The 19,381-nt window shown below is 35.4% G+C and overlaps 2 protein-coding genes across 2 annotated transcripts; one reads left to right on the top strand and one right to left on the bottom strand.

Moving 5' to 3' along the window:
* The first annotated feature begins 314 nt into the window (after positions 1 to 314).
* Positions 315 to 3,497, top strand: LOC103958191 (S-type anion channel SLAH2-like). Its single transcript, XM_048565792.1, has 5 exons — positions 315 to 1,254; positions 1,356 to 1,841; positions 1,968 to 2,745; positions 2,841 to 2,868; positions 2,967 to 3,497. The coding sequence occupies exons 1-5, from the start codon at positions 1,090 to 1,092 to the stop codon at positions 3,316 to 3,318; spliced, it is 1,809 nt and encodes a 602-aa protein (XP_048421749.1). The 5' UTR covers positions 315 to 1,089; the 3' UTR covers positions 3,319 to 3,497.
* An 8,193-nt stretch (positions 3,498 to 11,690) lies between these two features.
* On the bottom strand, positions 11,691 to 13,230 carry LOC103958190 (probable membrane-associated kinase regulator 6). Its single transcript, XM_009370434.3, has 2 exons — positions 12,285 to 13,230; positions 11,691 to 12,166 (listed from the first exon to the last, which is right to left on the bottom strand). The coding sequence occupies exons 1-2, from the start codon at positions 12,991 to 12,993 to the stop codon at positions 12,159 to 12,161; spliced, it is 717 nt and encodes a 238-aa protein (XP_009368709.2). The 5' UTR covers positions 12,994 to 13,230; the 3' UTR covers positions 11,691 to 12,158.
* Positions 13,231 to 19,381: the final 6,151 nt, after the last annotated feature.

Here is a 19,381-nt window from a genome sequence, read left to right as displayed (position 1 = left end):
GAAAAACTGCATGTACTTCCGGTGTTTTGTCATTTTGCCATGCAATTTTATACGATAGCAGGTTGACGATTAACGGTGCGAGAAACCTGTGGAAAATATATCATATGTTTGTTTTTTCGTAAATAGTTCAGTTTTGTGCGAAATAATTTATTGGTTTAATATGTTTGAGTAGCTTACGTGTAGGTTGGCTCATGTGCAGGATTCGTAAAATCTGGCTTGAAAGTGACTCTTCTAGTGTAATATCTTGCTTTGCTTCTGATTTCTTCTCTCCTCTTTGATCGTTCCTGTTGTAGCATGTGTTTCTGATGCTTTCATACATTTCGAGAAGGGAATGCACTTACTGACAAATTAGTCAATTTAGGACTTCTCTTGTCTTGACTTGTTTGGCAAGTCGCTCGTCCTACAAAGATTCTTCATTTTCTAATTTCAAATTTCTTGGGCATGTTGGCCTACATGGTTTATCTACCCTTCTTGGTGTGTGATTTTCTTTTTTACCTAATATTTTTGGATTCTTTTTGTTTTGCAGCAGCTTTTTATCTTTTAGGTTTTATTTTGAAGGAGTTTGGTCTTATTCCCTCCCTTTTTTTGGTATTTTCCTTTTCAAGAAGGGTAAGATTTGTCCCCGACTCCCCTCTCTTTTTCTTTGATTTTTTTTTTTCTTCAGGAAGGGAAAGGTTTTTTCCTGAAATCTGATTTTCTTGCTTTATGAGAAGTAAGATTTAAGTCCCATTGACAAAGTGTAACTTGTCTTTTTCATATCAATAAAATTCCCTCAAGATTTAGAAAAAAACGTGTAGGTCGGCATCGGTGTAGTTTTTAGCTTGGTTTGACATATGTGTATTTACTTGTAGTGCAATTAATAAAATGAATTTTTTACTCATGAGTCGTGAAACATTTTTTTTCACATTATTTATTTGTTCAACGTTTAGTATAAAAAACTTGATATCACATTCAGAGCACACCATGTTTGATGTGCCTATATATACATGATAAATTGTTAATTACACTGCACCAGGAAAGAGTGCTCATCTGTTTATGTACTGCAGATTTAGCTGCATTTCTTAATGTTTTCTGGTTTAATTTTTTTAAATGATGGATAAAAGCAAAATTTTGGATACTGAGAAACAGAATTCTATTGAACTTCCAGCTCTCATCAAACATATATCATCAAATGAAGTGGCTGGCTTTGATAATGTTGAGGAGACTATATTTCTAAAGCCAATTGACCTTCAACCAATAAATCCATCATCTAAAGTAAGTGTATCTTCAACTTCGTCTTCGTGTCGACCACAAAGACTATGCATGTATTATTTACATAAATCTATTCTAATTTATATTATGTAATATTATGCCAGGGAATTGAAACGGCTGATTTAGAAAGCATAGTTGATGAATCTGAGCCCCGAATTCATCAAAGCGTTTATTCTGTTTCTATTAGCATGCCACCATCACCAATGGAAATTCATTTACAGAACAGCGAAAGGATGATATTCAGTGGCGAAACAAGTTTCAACAATGGAATTCCAAATTCTTCCGCTGAGACTGAGAGTGCTGGCAGCGAACTGCCAAAAGTCATAAAATGTCACTCTCAGCCAATACTTCATAGCTCTGACCTTGAGGAGGCAGTTAGCACAGGATGTATTTCTTATCATCCAGGTATTGAAAGGTTGAAAGATAGAAGGTTTGATACTTTCAAAACATGGTCCTGGAAGCTTGATAGGCAGACACCAAGTGCGGCGCTAGCAAAGAATGATAATAATGCACAAAATGTAGAAATTGAACGTTTGCCTGCAGACCGATACTTTGATGCACTCGAAGGGCCAGAGTTAGACACCCTTAGAGTATGTAATGTGTCTTTCGTATACTGCTCTTTTTTTCCAAGTTATGATCTTCAATATTAATTTTTTCTTTTCAACTGTCTCTTGTTTTATCATTATTTTTCTCTCAACTTTAATTTGATCAAACAGGATTCAGAGGAAATACTTCTTCCAGAAGACAAACAATGGCCATTTCTTCTCCGGTATCCAGTTTCTTCATTTAGCATATGCCTCGGTGTTAGCAGCCAAGCAATTTTGTGGAAGGTCCTTCCTACCTCATCCTCCACAAAATTTCTACACTTAAGCTTAACACCAAATCTAGTTCTGTGGTGCATTTCTGTTGCTCTTGTAGCTATGGTTGCTTTTATATACCTTCTAAAAGTGATCTTTTACTTTGAAGCAGTTCGTCGCGAGTATTTCCACCCAATTCGTGTCAACTTCTTCTTTTCCCCATGGATAGCCCTCTTGTTCTTAACTCTTGGAATACCACCTTCATTTGCTAACAAACTGAACCCAGCTATTTGGTACATTCTTATGACCCCAATCTTATGCCTCGAGCTTAAAATCTATGGACAATGGATGTCAGGAGGCCAACGTAGGCTTTCAAAGGTAGCCAATCCTGTTAACCATCTAGCAATTGTCGGGAACTTTGTGGGAGCATTGCTAGGCGCATCAATGGGACTAAAAGAAGGACCAATTTTTTTCTTTGCTGTTGGGTTGGCTCACTACGCAGTCTTATTTGTAACTCTCTACCAGAGGCTTCCAACAAATGAAACTGCAATCCCAAAGGATCTTCATCCTGTATTCTTTTTGTTTGTTGCAGCACCAAGTGTAGCTTCCATGGCATGGGCAAGAATCCATGGCTCCTTTGGTTACGGTTCACGAATTTTGTACTTCATTGCTTTGTTCCTTTATCTCTCACTGGCAAGTATAACCTGAACCTTGTTCCACTAAAGGATTTTATTTTTATTAAGACTAGTAATTTTAACATTTTTAATCCTCCTTTGCTGTTTGTACAGGCAGTTCGGGTTAATTTCTTCAGAGGATTTAAGTAAGATGCCACTTCCATTCATTTCTATGGCTAATCGGAAAGTAAGATTGCATATTTACACTTCAAGTTTCTAACATTTATTTGCATTTGCTCTATAGGTTTTCTTTGGCATGGTGGGCATATACTTTCCCGATGACTGGTGCTGCCATTGCAACCATCAGGTACTCGAACGAAGTCACGAATCCAGTAACACAAGCTCTGGCTGTCATACTCTCTCTCACTGCCACGATCATAGTCACTATTCTCCTCATAGTAACTATATTGCATGCCTTTGTGCTCCAAGACCTCTTCCCCAATGACATTGCAATTGCCATCAGTTATAGAAGTCCTAAACAAAACAAGAAGTGGTTCCACCTCAGACATGGAAACTCGGACACCAGGGACATTGACAAATTCTTGAAGTCAACAAGAAGTTTAGAAAATAAAGATTTAGAAGATGCCAAGCTATGAAGTTTGAATAACGATTACTTGTATGATATAAAGTCCACTACTCGAACATATAAATATGGTATTAAGTCCATGCTCGAACATGCGAGGAACATAGCTTCGAAATTTAATAGTTCCCGTGAACATATGTCGAGTGAAAAGCACATCTTAGTTAGTAAAGTAATAAGAGTATGTTAAAAATATGATTGCTGAATTGTACAATATTGTGAGAGAAGGGTGATGGTAATGTAGTATGTAGTGTGTGTGTGTGTGTGTGAGAGATAGTTTTCTGGAACCGCAAGAGAAGAAGGTCAATGATTTTGCGTAACCAATTGTATTATTGAAAACTAGCACCTTGCCACATGTGTCTGGCAATTGACTTTTTTTTTTGTCCGATAATGTATTATCTATTATTTTGTTTTTTTTATTTTTTTAACTTTACTTGTTTTAGTCATTGTTTTTTATTTAAATAAGTGCGTGACAATCAACGGTGGAGCTAGAAAAATTTTACCGGGTGGGCTAACTTAAAAATTTAAATCTTTATAAATAAAGAAATTTGATACCGTATTTTTCATAGTATCAGCTAGCTTAGAAAAAATTCACAAGGTGAGCCAAAAAATTTTGTGATTAAACAAATATGTGTTAAAATTAAACAAATCCAAACTTGTACATGTATAAAAAGCGATGAGAAAAATGAATTAAGAAAAAAAAAATGGTTTGTTTAAACCTAGATAATTCGAATTAGTGACTAAATATATGGTGGGCTACATTCGAAAATCAATCAAAGTTTTTTTTAACCTAGCTCCGCCAGTGGTGACAATTGGCATTTGTGTGTTAAATCAAAGTTTTTTTTAATTTTTTTTCATAAGAAATTAAGAAAGTCAAATTTTTTACTAAGAAAGTCAAATTTTGTTTTTTGTTTGTTTGAATTTTTATTTTTATTTTTTAAATTGAATGAGAGGAAGAGAGTGAGAGAACATGGGAGTCGGTAGAGAGGGAGAGCGATTTCTTTTTAATTTTTAATTTATTTAATATAAATTAAATTAGAGATTCATACTAAAATCACATGTAGATAAGGCTTAAACAAAAAAACAACAAAATTTTGTTTTGTAAAATTATGTTTCTGCCCTTATTATTATTATTATTTTTTTTGTTGTGATAGAAGACTAAATAGTCTTTTTACCTTCTTTTTGGTTGATAAAGATGGTTCTATTAATATACAGTTTAAATATTTTTTATTAAACCACCCACTTTTTGTTATTTTTTTCTTAAGTTTAAATTTTAAATTCATTAAAAAGGTTTTTAATTAAAATTCATTCAAAATTAATATTTATTGAACTATTTTAAATCCTTTAAAAAAAAAACACTACTTTAAATCCTTTTAATTCAATTGTAATTTTGTGATTTTATTTTTTGAAATCCTAATAGGTGAAGGACGAAGTCTCACTGTGTGTGTGATTTCCTTTTATTTTTTGTGAATTTGTTTGTGAATTTGTTTTTTCTTTTGAAATCACAGCGGGAGAAGGGCAATTTGTGAGGATGTGAAGGTAAAAGATTCTCATATTGGTGGAATGAAAAATCTTGCAAGGGTTTAGGTTGGGCTACTTCCCATATTACCAATTAATTTTATAGTGTAATCTCAATTTCTTCATAATTTTGAGATTATGAAAGCTTGATAAGGATTTGCTTTGGCTCTACATATGTTAAGTTTAGGCCTTTTATATAAAATGGAAGGAAAAAATTGGGACTTTTGATGATGAAAATTTTAAAAAGTTTGTTGACAATAGCCGTCGAAGCAACTAAGTCATTTGATTCTGGTTGTTTTGAATCGTACTAGGGACCTAGGGTTGTGGAGAAAAACTAGGATTCGTCAAAGGTTGCATCTTCATCACGAATAGGAATATACTATACAAGGACCTCTGATGCATCATCATTCGACAACCATGCCAGTCTCTTGCTGCCGGATTTCTCCCCTTTGCCCCGCCATCCCCGCCCTACTTCTCCATGCTAATTGCTATCCACCAAAAACCCTAGCTTGCTAGGTTTTCCGATTTCTTAAGTTTCGTGTGCTTTGCACTTTGCAGCAAAAATCATCCTTTTAAAGTAATTTATTATGTTTTATTTCTCTTCGTGTGGGCCACAACGCGTACGCCAGTAGATCATGGGTCTAAAAAGTCCGGTCCTGAACTGGGGTTACCCAATTGACACAAATTTTTTTACATTTGACGACATAGGACTTCATCTCGTTTAACATGGCAAGACGAGTAAATCTTACCATTTTCCCGTCATATAAAGGCCTTTTGGCCGAAAGCCCTCATTTATGATAAGTTCTAAATTTTTGTTATTTTTGCACTGGTAAATTTTATTTGAACCCATATAACTTCTTTTGACACTCAACTTATTCTTCACACCCATATTACTTTTGATTAAATTCTCAATATCTCTTTAAACCCAACTTACTACCTAAACTACCCTCACAAACCAAATTCAATATAAATTTATCTTTACACCCATTTAGAAAATAAAGACCCAAAATCAGCATTCTGCACCCCATTCTATTCGGTACATGTCACTCAATCTTTTATGAAAATAGCATTATTGAACAACATTGAACGACACTGCCAGCCAAGACATGCACTTGAAGTGTTCATTTTTTTCCTCATCACAATCAATAGAGACAAATATGGTCTTAAACTCATCTTAAACTTTTTGCCTTCCACTCTAAGCATTTCACAAAGTCACGTTCTTGCAATGCTGAGGGGTAAGAGCCTTGCAAGGCCTACACTAATTTGCAAAGAAGTAGAGGCACAGTTTCTTCTCATTACATGACCATAAGGGCACCTAATAATCTCGTACCAAAACAAGATTATGTTTTAATTGTCATAATCAAGATAAAAATTTAAACTCTAAAATTGAAGGCATATTTTTCTATGCTATGAACCTACTTGAACCTCACATTCCCATATTTTAATGAAATCAAAACATTTTCAATATCCAACAACTGAATTAAATTATGAAAAATAATATTGATTGAAATAAGAGACAGAAGGGGAAGCTTTTAGAGACTACATATATTTGTTTCACCAGATAGATGGACCTCAACACCTTCAAATTCAAGAACAGTCACTATATTGCTGCTATGCACTGCCATCAAAACTGCACACAAAGTATAGCCTCTACCCATGCACTGCCATCAAAACTGCAAGCAAAGTATAGCCTCCACCCTTCACGAATGAAACGAGAAGAAAGCATGACATTCGCACAAGTAGCTAGACTTTAAAATTTTAAATCCGATATATGTTTCTGCTAGTAATTATGCTTTAGAAAATGTGCTGATTTTGTTCCTAAATCTGTAAAAAAACTAAAATCAAACAATAAAAAAACTTGCAAAAATCGATTCATACTTTAGTTGGAGGATTTAAAAACTTCTAAATCACCATCCATCATTCAAAAAGAGTTTTTTTTTTTTTTTTTTTTTTTTTTTTTTTTTTTTTCCTTTCTCTGTGAGATCGTCTTAGGTTTTAGTTAGAATGAATGTAGGTTAAAGATTCCAAGATGGTAGGGTTTGATTATTGGGTATGCGTTTATTGATAAATTTTAGTTTTATTGTTCATTTCATATTGTAGTTAATGGTAATTATGCAATAGGGTAAAAAAGACAATTTATATTCAAAATTTAAGTTGGGTGTAGAAATAGGTTCTATGAGTTCAAATAAAAATTTCTTTTTGCATTTTGTTTCCATTTAGGGATTCCTAATGATGGTAGGGTGTGAGGTCGTTATAAAAGCAACTTTTTCTTTGCTATTAATGTTGTTATCTTTCTATTATAAAGGGAACTTTAACGAAAAACTCCCGGTACTATTCACTTTAACGAAAAATCACATTTTTACACTAAAAAGTCAATCATGTTACTATTCACTTTAACCTTTATTTTGTCCTTATTGTTAAAACTCAAAGTTTTCAAGTTCTTTTCATTAGTTTTCCTTATAAAGCAATAAACTTTGAGGCTTCTTTCATATATTTTGATGACAGGATTGGTGTTATTTTACATGTGAGAAAGTTAAAACAAGGAAGCACCATTTAACTAAGAAAAGTGATTGGATAATTGGTAATTCACGGATTAAAAGATTATTTGTTGCTGATATATCCTGAAACTGGATGTTATGGACTTTTTCATGTTGTTCAGATTAACGTTATTACTTTCATTTAATGTGTCAACTTTGGAATTGTAATACATGAATTCAAAGAAAACGACGAGATTTACAACGAGTCTAGTCGAACTTTGGGTGAATTGTGTCGTTTAATGTATTTAATTTGGGTTTTAATATTTTAAGATATTTTTGATATTTTGTATTTGTTTAATTCCTTTCCTATTTGGATTTCTAGGGTTTGTAGGGTGTAATTACATTATAAATAGGTTATCGTGGCCTTAGGTTTGTAATCTCATGTTATTATTTATTCAAAATTCAAGAGCTTTTCTCAATTTTCTTGTGAATTCCAAAATACTATCCAAGGATCAAGGATGACTGTTCGTGATCCCTTTTATCTATAGCTTTTGTTATGTCAGATAGATTTCAAACTTTTATGTTTTAGGATTCCTTTTTACTTATTACACAAAGTCCGTTGGTATCAGAGCGTGAATTTTAGCATATTGGGAGTGACTAGTGCTGGTTTTGCTTACTCAATTACATTCTTTACTCTTGATAATGATTTCTCACGTAAAACAAATGGAGCACTTTAAAGTTTTCAGCTCTTGTTAAATTACAGAGGCAGATGCATGAAACCAAAGCTTTTGATTTATGTCCGCATCAAGTATGTACAATATTATTGTTCATAATCTGCTTTAATTTCTTGTTCATTTGCATTGAATTTTAATTTGTGAAAGCCTTATCCCACTTTAACTGGGAGGAAGAGGTTCATGCACGCACTCAGTCTCAGTAGAAAACAATGTGACAAGTTGAAACGATAACGCTGCATGTAAGGGATGAAAGCTACATGTTTAGGGAATTGAATCCCAAGAATATCAACTAATCAGTGGGAAAGGAGGACACTGTCCATGTTCTGTTCACAAAAAGAGCGGTCAAAATTGAGTAGGGTTTTTTCCATTCCTCCATATACTGACATCTATATATGATTAGAATCTTCCGTGCTGAGATGGCTACATTCATTCTTTCTCTGCTAAAACAATCAAAACCAAGTTAATTGACTCCCTTGACAAGGACGCTGCCCTACTTACCTTTGCAGAAAACAAGGTCTCAACAAATACATAAGAAGTTATATGCATTTTTCGTTGCGTGTCACAAGGATGCATGTAATCTTAATATATACTTCCGACATACGGCATATAAGAAGTTTCTGGTCCCCCGGACTCTCTCTTATTATCTTAGTTATGAGTTATGATGTTTCCCTAAGTTGTTCCCAAGAAGCCTTCTTGTTTATAGGGTTTTGGTAAGTCATCAAACTCTTTACACTTGTTAGAACTTGTAAACTAATCATAGTGTTGAAGACTGACTTGTCTCTAAGCCCTAAAATTCGTCAATGATCTCTTAATAAGTTGAAGAGTGTTATGGTCAATTGTACGCGAGGATTGGTCTTAACTGTTAATGCAAGTGAACAACAATGCATCATCAACTTAGTATTACTCTATTAAGTTTTCGAAATAGTACCTCATTGAGAATGTGAGGCTCTTGTGCGTATGGAATTTTTTTTTAGGACATAACCACATAAATGTTAATCATCCACATCCTCAACTTGAGACTCGATGTTATGACTTGGGCTAGTTGATACAGTGACTGAAGGAAATAGCAGCGACAAGTAGCATGTATGGAGTTTTGGTCCCCACAAACGGCTAAGAGGAGGGGCCTAGGACCCTGGGGTGCTGTAGCAACAAGAGGAAAACAAGCTATTCAATGTCGTGCTTCCTTGGCCAACAAGGAGAAAAATCCAAAACGACGACAGAAAAATAAGTAGAAAGAAACACAGAAGCAATGTCATCCAACTTTGGCATTTCTTTTAGGCACATTTTGTCCGTGTCCCTTTATTTATCTTGCTTTGGTGACATATGCATGTGACAAACTTCTCATCTCGTGCGTCTTATCCCCATTTCTCTTACCATCCTACCTCATTACGTACCCATTGGCTAGTATTAGACCACACTCAAAACTCAGCTTCTTCAACTGATTGAAACAAATGGGCATGCATGTGCTTAAAGGGGACCAATAAGTTTTTACTCTTACCATATTTTTACTGTAAAATGTTTAGTTCAGTTGGTCAGGTTAATGTGTTTTGTTCGTCTATTGAACTTGAGTTTGAATTCTCCATTTCGTAAATAAGGATATTTTAAAATAGTATCGCTTTATTAAAAAAAAGAAAAAGAAAAAAAAGCTACCTATCTTTTGGTGTTCAATGCATTCTCCATGACTATGACGATCTCTCCAATGTGAAATTAATAATCAATTCAATCAAATTAATCATCAAACTAAGCATTTTGGTCTGTTTTTGTAGCAGCATCACTACAATATATGAGCACAAATATCACAAATGTATGCTACAATATTATTGGTTTATGGGTACAAGGGAAACCATGGATATGATTATGTTGCAAACAATCCATATGGTTTGGTATGAGGGCTGCGTGAAGAGGGGTCTACCAGACTATTGATTACTTCAAATGAGTCCAAAAATACATTCCATATGTCTCTCAAAACTCAACAAACTCTATGTCATGTTACCTCTTTCTTTCTTTCTTTTCCTCACAATAATACTTTGCCTCTATTACACGTCTCTTCACCACAGCTTTGCACCCCGAGATAAGAGAGAAAAATATACGAAGAATCTTTCTATTTTTTAACAATTGATGCACAACTTTCGTTTTATTTTTTTTAGGTTGGAAATCAAAGTTTTGATTAAGACGCAAAATGTGAATTATGAAGAATATGCAAGGACGACCAGTCGTCATATCCAATCAAATTATTCCTATATCAAAATCTCTATCTGTTTATTGTTCTTTACGGTTCCACAGGGGCATGCTTAACAAAATATTCTATTTGGCTGATGATCAGTTGGTCTAACGATATCAGTTTTGTGACATCCCACATCGTTCAGGGGAATGATTCTTAAATGTATATTCCTATCCTTACCTAGCACGAGGCCTTTTGGGAGCTCACTGGCTTCGGGTTCCGTAGGAACTCTGAAGTTAAGCGAGTAGTGCGCGAGAGCAATCCCATGATGGGTGACCCACTGGGAAGTTGCTTGTGAGTTCCCAAAAACAAAACCGTGAGGGAATGGTAAGCCCAAAGCGGACAATATCGTGCTACGGTGGTGGAGCGGGCCCGGGAAGTGATCCGCCCCGGGCCGGGATGTGACAATTTGGTATCAGAGCCTAACCCTGGTTGCGTATGTACCGACGAGGACGTCGGGCCCCTAAGGGGGGGTGGATTTTGACATCCCACATCGCCCATGGGAGTGATCCTTAAATGTATATTCTCATCCTTACCTAGCACGAGGCTTTTTGGGAGCTCACTGACTTCGGGTTTCGTAGGAACTCCGAAGTTAAGCGAGTAGTGCGCGAGAGCAATCCCATGATGGGTGACCCACTGGGAAATTGCTCGTGAGTTCCCAAAAACAAAACTGTGAGGGAATGGTAAGAGTTCCCAAAAACAAAACCGTGAGGGAATGGTAAGCCTAAAGCGGATAATATTGTGCTATGATGGTGGAGCGGGTTCAGAAAGTGATCCGTCCTGGGCCGGAATGTGACAAGTTTCCACTTGTTTGAATAAAACCTTGAAGGTACATGTAGGAAGTTCGACAGTATGTTATAATGTATCATAGCTTGCTGTAGACAGATTAATGATTTGTTATAAACGCATCTTTGTAAATATCAAAGTTAAAAAAAGAAATGGTAATATTTTGCTTGTTGGCATTTATAAAATACTAGAAGCTCCCTGATGTTAAGAGCAACCGTTTGAACGGAATCGTCGAAATCGTCGCCGTACGCCACTTTGTATTAAGTGAGTAACAGAGATAAAAGTGAGAGGAAAGAGAGAGAAGGGAGAAAGAAGAGTTGAGGAGGGTTTGGTTATGGTTGGCTTGTGATTTGAGAGTTTTAAGGTTGCAGAGAGAAAGCGAAGAGCGAGAGTGAAGAGAGGGGGAAGCGAGACGAAACACCCAGAAGGAAGAAAACTCTGTATAAATGAAATTGAGTCGGTGAAGACCCACGCGTCACTATTTTCTCCTCACAGCAAACGAACCGGCGAAGTTGAAATAACAAAAAAGAAGCAGGGGTGAAATTGGAAGAACACTGTTAATGAACACTGTTTTTTGTGTTGGGTTTAGTACAAGTATAATATAATGTGTTGTGGCACGTGGAGTAGAAGGAGAGAAAGGACTGACGAGGCATTGAAAGGGCAGCAATTGGATTTGAATTTCATATTTCTAACTAGAAAAGATTATAATTACATAATTGAAATGAAGTAGATGGATGTCGCACCAAATCTTTTGGTTCTAAAGTCCGGTGGCCTGCTCCATTCTTTAATCATATTTCATAGAATTTGAATTGAACAAAACCAAAAAAACCCGCTGTAAATTAAGATTACAGGAACAAGGAATTGTTCATGGCCACCATCCTCCAAAAAAAAATTAAAAAAAAAAAAAATTATACAATATATATATCTTTTTTTTTTTTTTTTTTTTTTTTTAACATTATCATCCAAGAAATATATATGGAGAGAGTGAGGAAGATGACAAAGAACAAGTGGCCGATGATCTTCTGGACTTGTGACCTCTCATTTCCACTCTTCCATGTGAATTCTTCTTCCTCTCCCTTTCTTCTATTAATCACTGCTTTGTTCACATCCCTCAATCCATTTATTTTCCTGAAATTAACAATGTTTCAATAGATATTAGTTAAGTGGCTCATTTTTTCTTAAAAAAAGAGAGAAAATATGAGACTGATGTAAAAATTAAGTGAAAAGAAAAAAGTAACATATATACCTATGGATCTTTTGCAATGGAGAACTGCCTCATAGATTGAGCTCTCAGAATCACAAGACATCCGCCAATCATCGGCTGAATATGCTACACTTATTCTTGGGGATTGACTAGTTTCCGATGAATGCACCCTGCAGTTTTTTACCGAATGGCTCCTTTTATCAAGATTTCCACCTTTAGGATTCGCTTTGTGATGATGGTTGTGGCCACCTCTAATCCTTCTATACAAGGGCCTAAGAAAGTTCAAGTACTTCTCGAATATTCGTCGTGACAATCTTCTACACCTCCTCAATGATTTAGAGCAATCTCTACAATTATGATTATCAGTTGGAGCAGCATCTTTTTGTAAATGTGAAGGGACTGGAGTGAAATTTGAGGCCTCGTCACAATGATATGCTTCCATCTTCATTAAGGACTCAACAGAAAGAGGCAAAAGGTAGCCGTTGGAAATGAGTTCATCGGCATGAACTAGGGTAGTGAGAGGCGATTGTGAAATGGCAGCAGGGAAGTCAAATTTGAAATCCTGCTGGGAATTCATAAAGAATCTCTGAGAGGGTGGCATTGTTGGGTCCATTTCGATGAAGGAAGATTCATCAGACCCATCAAGCGAGGTTCTGAGAGAGTTGTCAAGGCTCTCCAGAGAAGCTGGTTTAAGGTTTACTAACCAACTGTATGAAAAGCTTTCAATGGAAAGAGGCTGGGACGCTTCCATGGCTTTCAAACTTGTATGAGAAAGATATGAACATATAAAGAGGCAGGAGAATTTACTAATTTCTAGCAGGCCAGGCACTCTTACATGTGGAACATATCTTTTACTGCATATATATACATTAATATCCTCCCTCTCTCCTCTCCTTCTCTCTCTCCAACGATTGTATATGTGGTTGTCTGGCAAGAGACACTGAGTTTTGATAATTACGAAAAGAGAAAAGGAGGAAAGAAACAGAGAAATGTGAGCCCCCACGCATCTATAATGTAGTGTCTGCTTAAGTAGTTAACCCCACTTTTCGTTTTAATCATTTTTCTTCTAAAAAGTTCACAAAGAAGATGGCATCTTTTTACATATGTTTATTTTACTTTCAAATTAAATAAAAAAAATTACAAACAGGTTCATGCATGCTCGATTAATTTCTAAGCCGGATTTGATTACGAGCTTAATCAAAATAAGTTCCTAAAAGTAGAGAGTAATTACAGTAAGATATTTGTGTACAAGGCAAGCAGATTCATGCATGTATGTATAAGCTCCATTATTTATCCAATTCCAACCTATATTCTCTCACAAGTCATTCCCCATATTATATGTATTTTAGAAGATATAAAACTGTTTAGCTTTCTATTCTTTGTCATTCTCTAATTTTGAGGGTTTTTTTTTTTAATTTTTTTATTTTTTTTTCTGGTCGAGTTTTGATGATGTTATATTGTATTTATCAAAAAGTTCGCGCGGGAAGGGTTTAGACCAGTTTTGAGAGGATGATTTCAGCATGTGATGCTCACTTGCGAACCACCTCAGCACAAAGCCGAACCTAAACAATGTATAATACTATTCTATTACGTCGCAATCATTATATGCTGTATGCAACCATAGTGGTGTTCTGAATACAAAATTGGTTTCGTTGTGAAAAAATTATCAGTGTCTCAAAGATGTAATTAGGTTTTGTAGAAAGGGCTGACCTGTTATAATTAGCAAGTATTCTGGAGAGATATTACCATACTACTGACCAAGGATGCATCCCCTCTTTTTGGCTGTCTCATCATGTGCTCAGGTACCTAGTAGATACGTATCATACATTGGACCATGAGCATGAGGGAAAGATAAACCAGAATGTGAAGTGTTTCCTTTGTTAGGCTCAATACACCACACCTAGCTAGTAAAGGGAAAACGAAAGAATAGAAAAGTTCAAACATCGTGATTGCCTACGACATCTATGTATCACACTATTCAAATTTAATGCACAACTTATGAAATTTCTTGCAAACGTACCTCGAAGGGAAGGGATGTGTAACCTTCTATGTACTCGAGTTTGAATTCTCTTATTGTAGTTTAAATTAGAATATTATTTATATATATACATACAGTCCTTTTCCACTGAAGGATCTCTCAAAATAAGCTTATTTGAGGAATTCTTTGTAAGAGCCACTCTACATCATATTTTAAGATAACCATCTATTTTTAAGGTCTTCTCTCAAAAATCATTTCTACAAAAAATCCTCAAATTCGAAACCATTTGACCTTTGGACTATATATATATGGTAGTCTTAATAGTGTTTCTTTCAAGAACTATATTCGTTTATTTCCTTCACTACAATTGAATGTCTTAATGATTTTAGATTTGCATAATTTTTTGCAAGAATGATTAGAGAATGATGTATTAAAATATAAACAATCTGAATCGTTGGAAAAAGTTACAGAATAAGCACCACAAGATATTCCTTAAATAAAATTAATTATTCGAGGATGGGGGAATATATATATTTCTTGAGTAAATTACATTTTCATACCTTAGGTTTGGAGCTTATTTCAAACAACATCTTCAAAACATTTCACTTTCATACCTTAAGTACTATTTTATTTCAAAATAATATATCCGTTACATTTTCTATCTATGGATTCGTTAAGTGCTGACGTGGCTACCAAATGTGTGCCACGTGGCAATTTTTTTTTATTTTTTTTTTTACAAAAAAAAAAAAGGGTAAATTACATTTTCATACCTCAAGTTTGAAGCCTATTTCAATTCCTTACAATATCTTCAAAACATTTCACTTTCATACTTTAAGTACTATTTTTTTCAAAATAATACATCCGTTACATTTTCCATCCATGGATCCGTTAAGTGCTGACGTGACTGTCACATATATGCCACGTGGCAAAAAAAAAAAAAAAATTAATTTTTTTTTTTTAACCTGAATTTTCTAAGAAAAAAAAAAGCCATTCCCTTCCCCCCAGCGACCCACATCCCCGAAGAACCCAAAAACCTGAAGAAGAAGAAGAAGAAGAGGGAGAAAAAAAAAAAAAAAAAAAAAAAAAACTGCAACCACCCCCCCCCCCCCCCAAAAAAAAAAAAAAAAATCCCCACATGCAAGAAGAAGAAGAAGAGATAGAGGGAGAAAAAAAAAAAACAAACAAACTGCAACCTAGTTCGTCCCTACCCCCTCCAGTTCCCCACCTGCAACAACAACAACAACAACAAGAGGAAGAGGGAAAAAAAAAAAATGCAACCCAGTTCGTCCCCCAACCCCCTAGGACCCTGTGACCCACCTCCCTTGCACAGAGACCCCGAATCACACCTAATCTCGAGTGGTTTTGCGGTAGATTCATCTTGGAGAGTTTGAGATGATTTTTGAACTGGTTTTGTGGTAGATCCACCTAATCTCGGGAGGGATTTTTGAGGGTGGGTGATGGGGGATGGGAGAGAGGGGTGGCTCGGGTGGGATTTTGGGGTGGGTGATGATGGATGGGAGAAGGGGGTGGGTCGAGGATGGGTTTTTTTTTCTTATTTATTTTATTTATTTTTAAATTCAGGTTTTAAAAAAAATTAAATTTTTTTTGTTTTTTACCACATGACACACATTTGACAGCTACGTTAGCACTTAACGGATCTATGGATGAAAAATGTAACAGATGTATTACTTTGAAATAAAATAGTACTTAAGGTATGAAAGTGAAATGTTTTGAAGATGTTGTAAGGAATTGAAATAAGTCCCAAATCTGAGGTATGAAAATGTAATTTACCTTTTTTTTTTTTTTTTTTTTTTTTTTTTTTTTTTTGAGAAAATTCAGGTTTAAAAAAAAATAAAAAAATATTTTTTTTGCCACTTGGCACACATTTGGCAACCACGTGGCATATATGTGGCAGCCACGTCAGCATTTAACTGATCCATAAATGGAAAATGTAACGGATGTATTATTTTGAAATAAAATAATACTTAAGGTATGAAAGTGAAATGTTTTAAAGATGTTGTAAGGAATTGAAATAAACCATAAACCTGATGTATGAAAATGTAATTTACTCATATTTCTTTTACTCTTAGCTATTAAGATTGAAGGAAACAGAATATTTTCTGATATCAGTACTGGCTAGGCAAGCACTCCCATGGTCCTCTACTTTAACAACGAAAAGTGAAATCCTACACACAAATGGAAGGAATCAAACAAAGACCATCGTCATAAATAGCTCAAGTTTTCTGGTAGAGGAATTCTCAAGCTTTTTCATCCACTACTAAACAGTATCTTCTCATGCTCAAATTAATTTTCAGAGAAATTTGCATCCTTTTGATTCAAAACTGAACTATTTTAATAAAACAATTTGCTACGAAAGTAATAGAAGACAGGGGTCCCCAGGGCTGTCGGAGAAAGAAATCGGACATGAACCCAGGATTTAGTGACAACCCAGAAAAGGAGAGTGACTTGAAACCAATTGGTCCCCCTCTTCTGTCCCCCTTTCAAGACAATTAGCAAATGCTAAAGATTCCAAACATTCAAAAATATTATGGTAGTTACTTCTGTGAGAATACTCATCATCAATCAAAATTTCTTTAGAAATTAATTAAAATGATCATAAATCAAATCCCAATTGTTGGCTTAATCAAAATTAAATATCAACGACATATCAATCAAATATCGACGACATAACGGTCAAATATTGATGACTTAACAATCAGATATCGATGACACACTAAAATTGGAATTTGAAAAATGATATTACTGGCCAATTTCCAAGACCTCTTTTTAATAATTACAATAAGATCGCTAAAGTACACAAATAAATCAACTTGTTTGTTTCTTCTTTGTAGGCAATGCACTGACTCCATACGCCGCAGCACAAGAACATCCTATATACTTTTGGTCCCAGTACATTGTAGGGAAGGGATTAACTTAAAAATCTCATATCTGCTTAGTCAACCTCTAAACCTTTTTATGTGTTTAATTCCCTCAAATCTTTATTTGTTAAGTTCCCTCAGCCTTTGTTTCCTGTGTTGGACTCCAAATTTCCGACATTTTAAGTTGTAACAGCAAAGATGAACATTTAAACATCAGATCGGTTTGCAACAAAAAATCTGGCACAAGAACCCGAACTTTTCAATCACAAACTTAACTCGCTCGGGATCTCAAAAAAAAAAAAAAACATAAGCGATCGAAAACAATGGTTCAATTTTGTATACACACATACACATAATCCAGAACAGGTAGGAAATTTTCAAGAAATGAATCATATAGATACTCTGGTCTTCAAGAAAAGAGGAAATTTTCAATTTTGTATACACGCAACTTAGCCTACATCATGCCTTTCAATTTTTCCACATGACAGTGGGTTATTTGGATTGAGATACCGCGAGAGTAGCATTCCAGTTACATGAAAGTCTTTTTCCAAGGAAGGAGGGGCATATATAGCATATATTCATCAACCAGGTAACTGGAAAGTATTATCAATAAAAGATATTTCAGTCCGAAAACAAACTAAGAATATCCCTGTGATGAAAGAATTAATAGAATTAATGCTTAACCTGTACATTGATCTTTTCTATTCGTGGAACTGTTCACGATTATGCTCCAAAAGTACATCTAAAGCCGGAAAACTACAAGTACGTACCTGAAAACATGGACGGCTTGAGACACAATCACTCTGTTGACAGGAGAGAGCGTAGAGTTTCCCATGCAGCTCCACAAGCAGGGGTTGGATGCTCCCCGTTCCAAGTAATTTCCCAAAATATGATTTCCGCCTCCAATTTTGATCTTCGAATTGGGATCCAAAGTCGGATTGGTCTCAAGTCCATAAACTTCCTTACTCAGAAATGGTCCATATGGATTGGCACGTGGAGAGAAAAAGTGGCGTTTCTTGCCATCGGCAAAAAGAATTTGAGACCCAAATACGACACAACCCAGGGCATAGAATTCACGTAGTGCAATTGACCATTGCCTTTAGAGCAACTAGGGCATTTTCTCGGATTCTTCTTGGCTTTGGAGCAAGTCCAACATTTGGCGCACGATTGCGAACATTAAGGCAGGAATATGATGTCGAATACAAATCACTCAATTTGATGGCGTAGACAACGTAAGAAAAGACTTCGCCCTTGTTGAATTGTAATCTTGTCTTGGCTCAAGACAATTAATCCGGCCCATACACAAAGAAAGATCCATGCACATGCTAGAGAGTTCTAGCAAAGTTCAAGTTGGTGGAAGAGTCTAGAAGAATGGTGAGGATTCCACCAACATGCAAGATTAGTGTAGATAATTCTAGCTTAGGAAAGTAGTGGAATTATCTAGATATCTCTAGCATGATGGTTCCATGCTTCACCAAGGTTCCATCCATACCTATAAAAGGAGAAGACATCCACACCATTTGTAACAACCAAGAGAACAAGTAGTAAGAAGTGAGAGTGTCAAGTAAGAAGTGTGAGAGTGTTTCCTCTTGTACTAAGTTTGTGAGTGAATAAAAATTTTTGTGTAATATTTTGAGTGTTCTTTCTTTCTCTTGCCTATCAATTCCGCTGCATTACATTCTTCTTTGTGAGATAAACATCTTCAAAGTAGTGAAGCATTTTTAAACCCCAACAGCCCTTCCACTCCATGAAACATATATACAAGGACTTGTCGTCCATATTCGACTTTGTTTGTACAGCAGCATCTTCCGTGCCTTTCTTCCGCACGACCATCCCGCCATTGCTGTCGCCTTCCTCCCCATTGCCCATGCCGCCGCCATTCTCTCCCTTGTACTTGCCGCCGCGCAGTCTGTTCATCTTGCTAATTGCCATTCCCAAAAACCCTAACTAGGTAGGTTTTCCCAGGATTTTATTAGGTTTTCTTTCTTTTCGCCAGGGAGCCTAGAGCCCATTGGTCTAAACTACATGTTAACACAGTTTAGTCACCTATAGTCTTGATTTAGGGGTGTAGTCAAACTCGGATTTGAGAGGATTTTAAAAGATTTTAAAATCCTAGTGTAGTCAATTAAAAATTTTTAAAGGATTTTAGAATCTATTCAAATTTAGGTGTAGTCAATTAAAAGATTTTAAAATCCATCCAAGTCTAAGTGTACTAAAAAAATAAGATTTTGGAGGATTTCAGTAAATTGTGGATTTTGTGGGATTTGAGAGCAAAAAATATA

The sequence above is a fragment of a genome, unplaced genomic scaffold (genome assembly GCF_019419815.1).
Source record: "Pyrus x bretschneideri cultivar Hongxiangsu unplaced genomic scaffold, Pyrus_bretschneideri_v1 Contig4, whole genome shotgun sequence".
In the NCBI taxonomy this organism is placed as follows: Eukaryota; Viridiplantae; Streptophyta; class Magnoliopsida; order Rosales; family Rosaceae; genus Pyrus; species Pyrus x bretschneideri.
This window is presented reverse-complemented; position numbering and strand designations above follow the sequence as displayed.

Coding starts and splice junctions, on each gene's coding strand:
- LOC103958191 (XM_048565792.1), top strand. CDS start 1,090: ATGATGGATAAAAGCAAAATTTTGGATACTGAGAAACAGAATTCTATT. Junction 1,255..1,355: donor CAATAAATCCATCATCTAAA/GTAAGTGTATCT, acceptor ATATTATGCCAG/GGAATTGAAACGGCTGATTT. Junction 1,842..1,967: donor CAGAGTTAGACACCCTTAGA/GTATGTAATGTG, acceptor TTGATCAAACAG/GATTCAGAGGAAATACTTCT.
- LOC103958190 (XM_009370434.3), bottom strand. CDS start 12,993: ATGGAAGCGTCCCAGCCTCTTTCCATTGAAAGCTTTTCATACAGTTGG.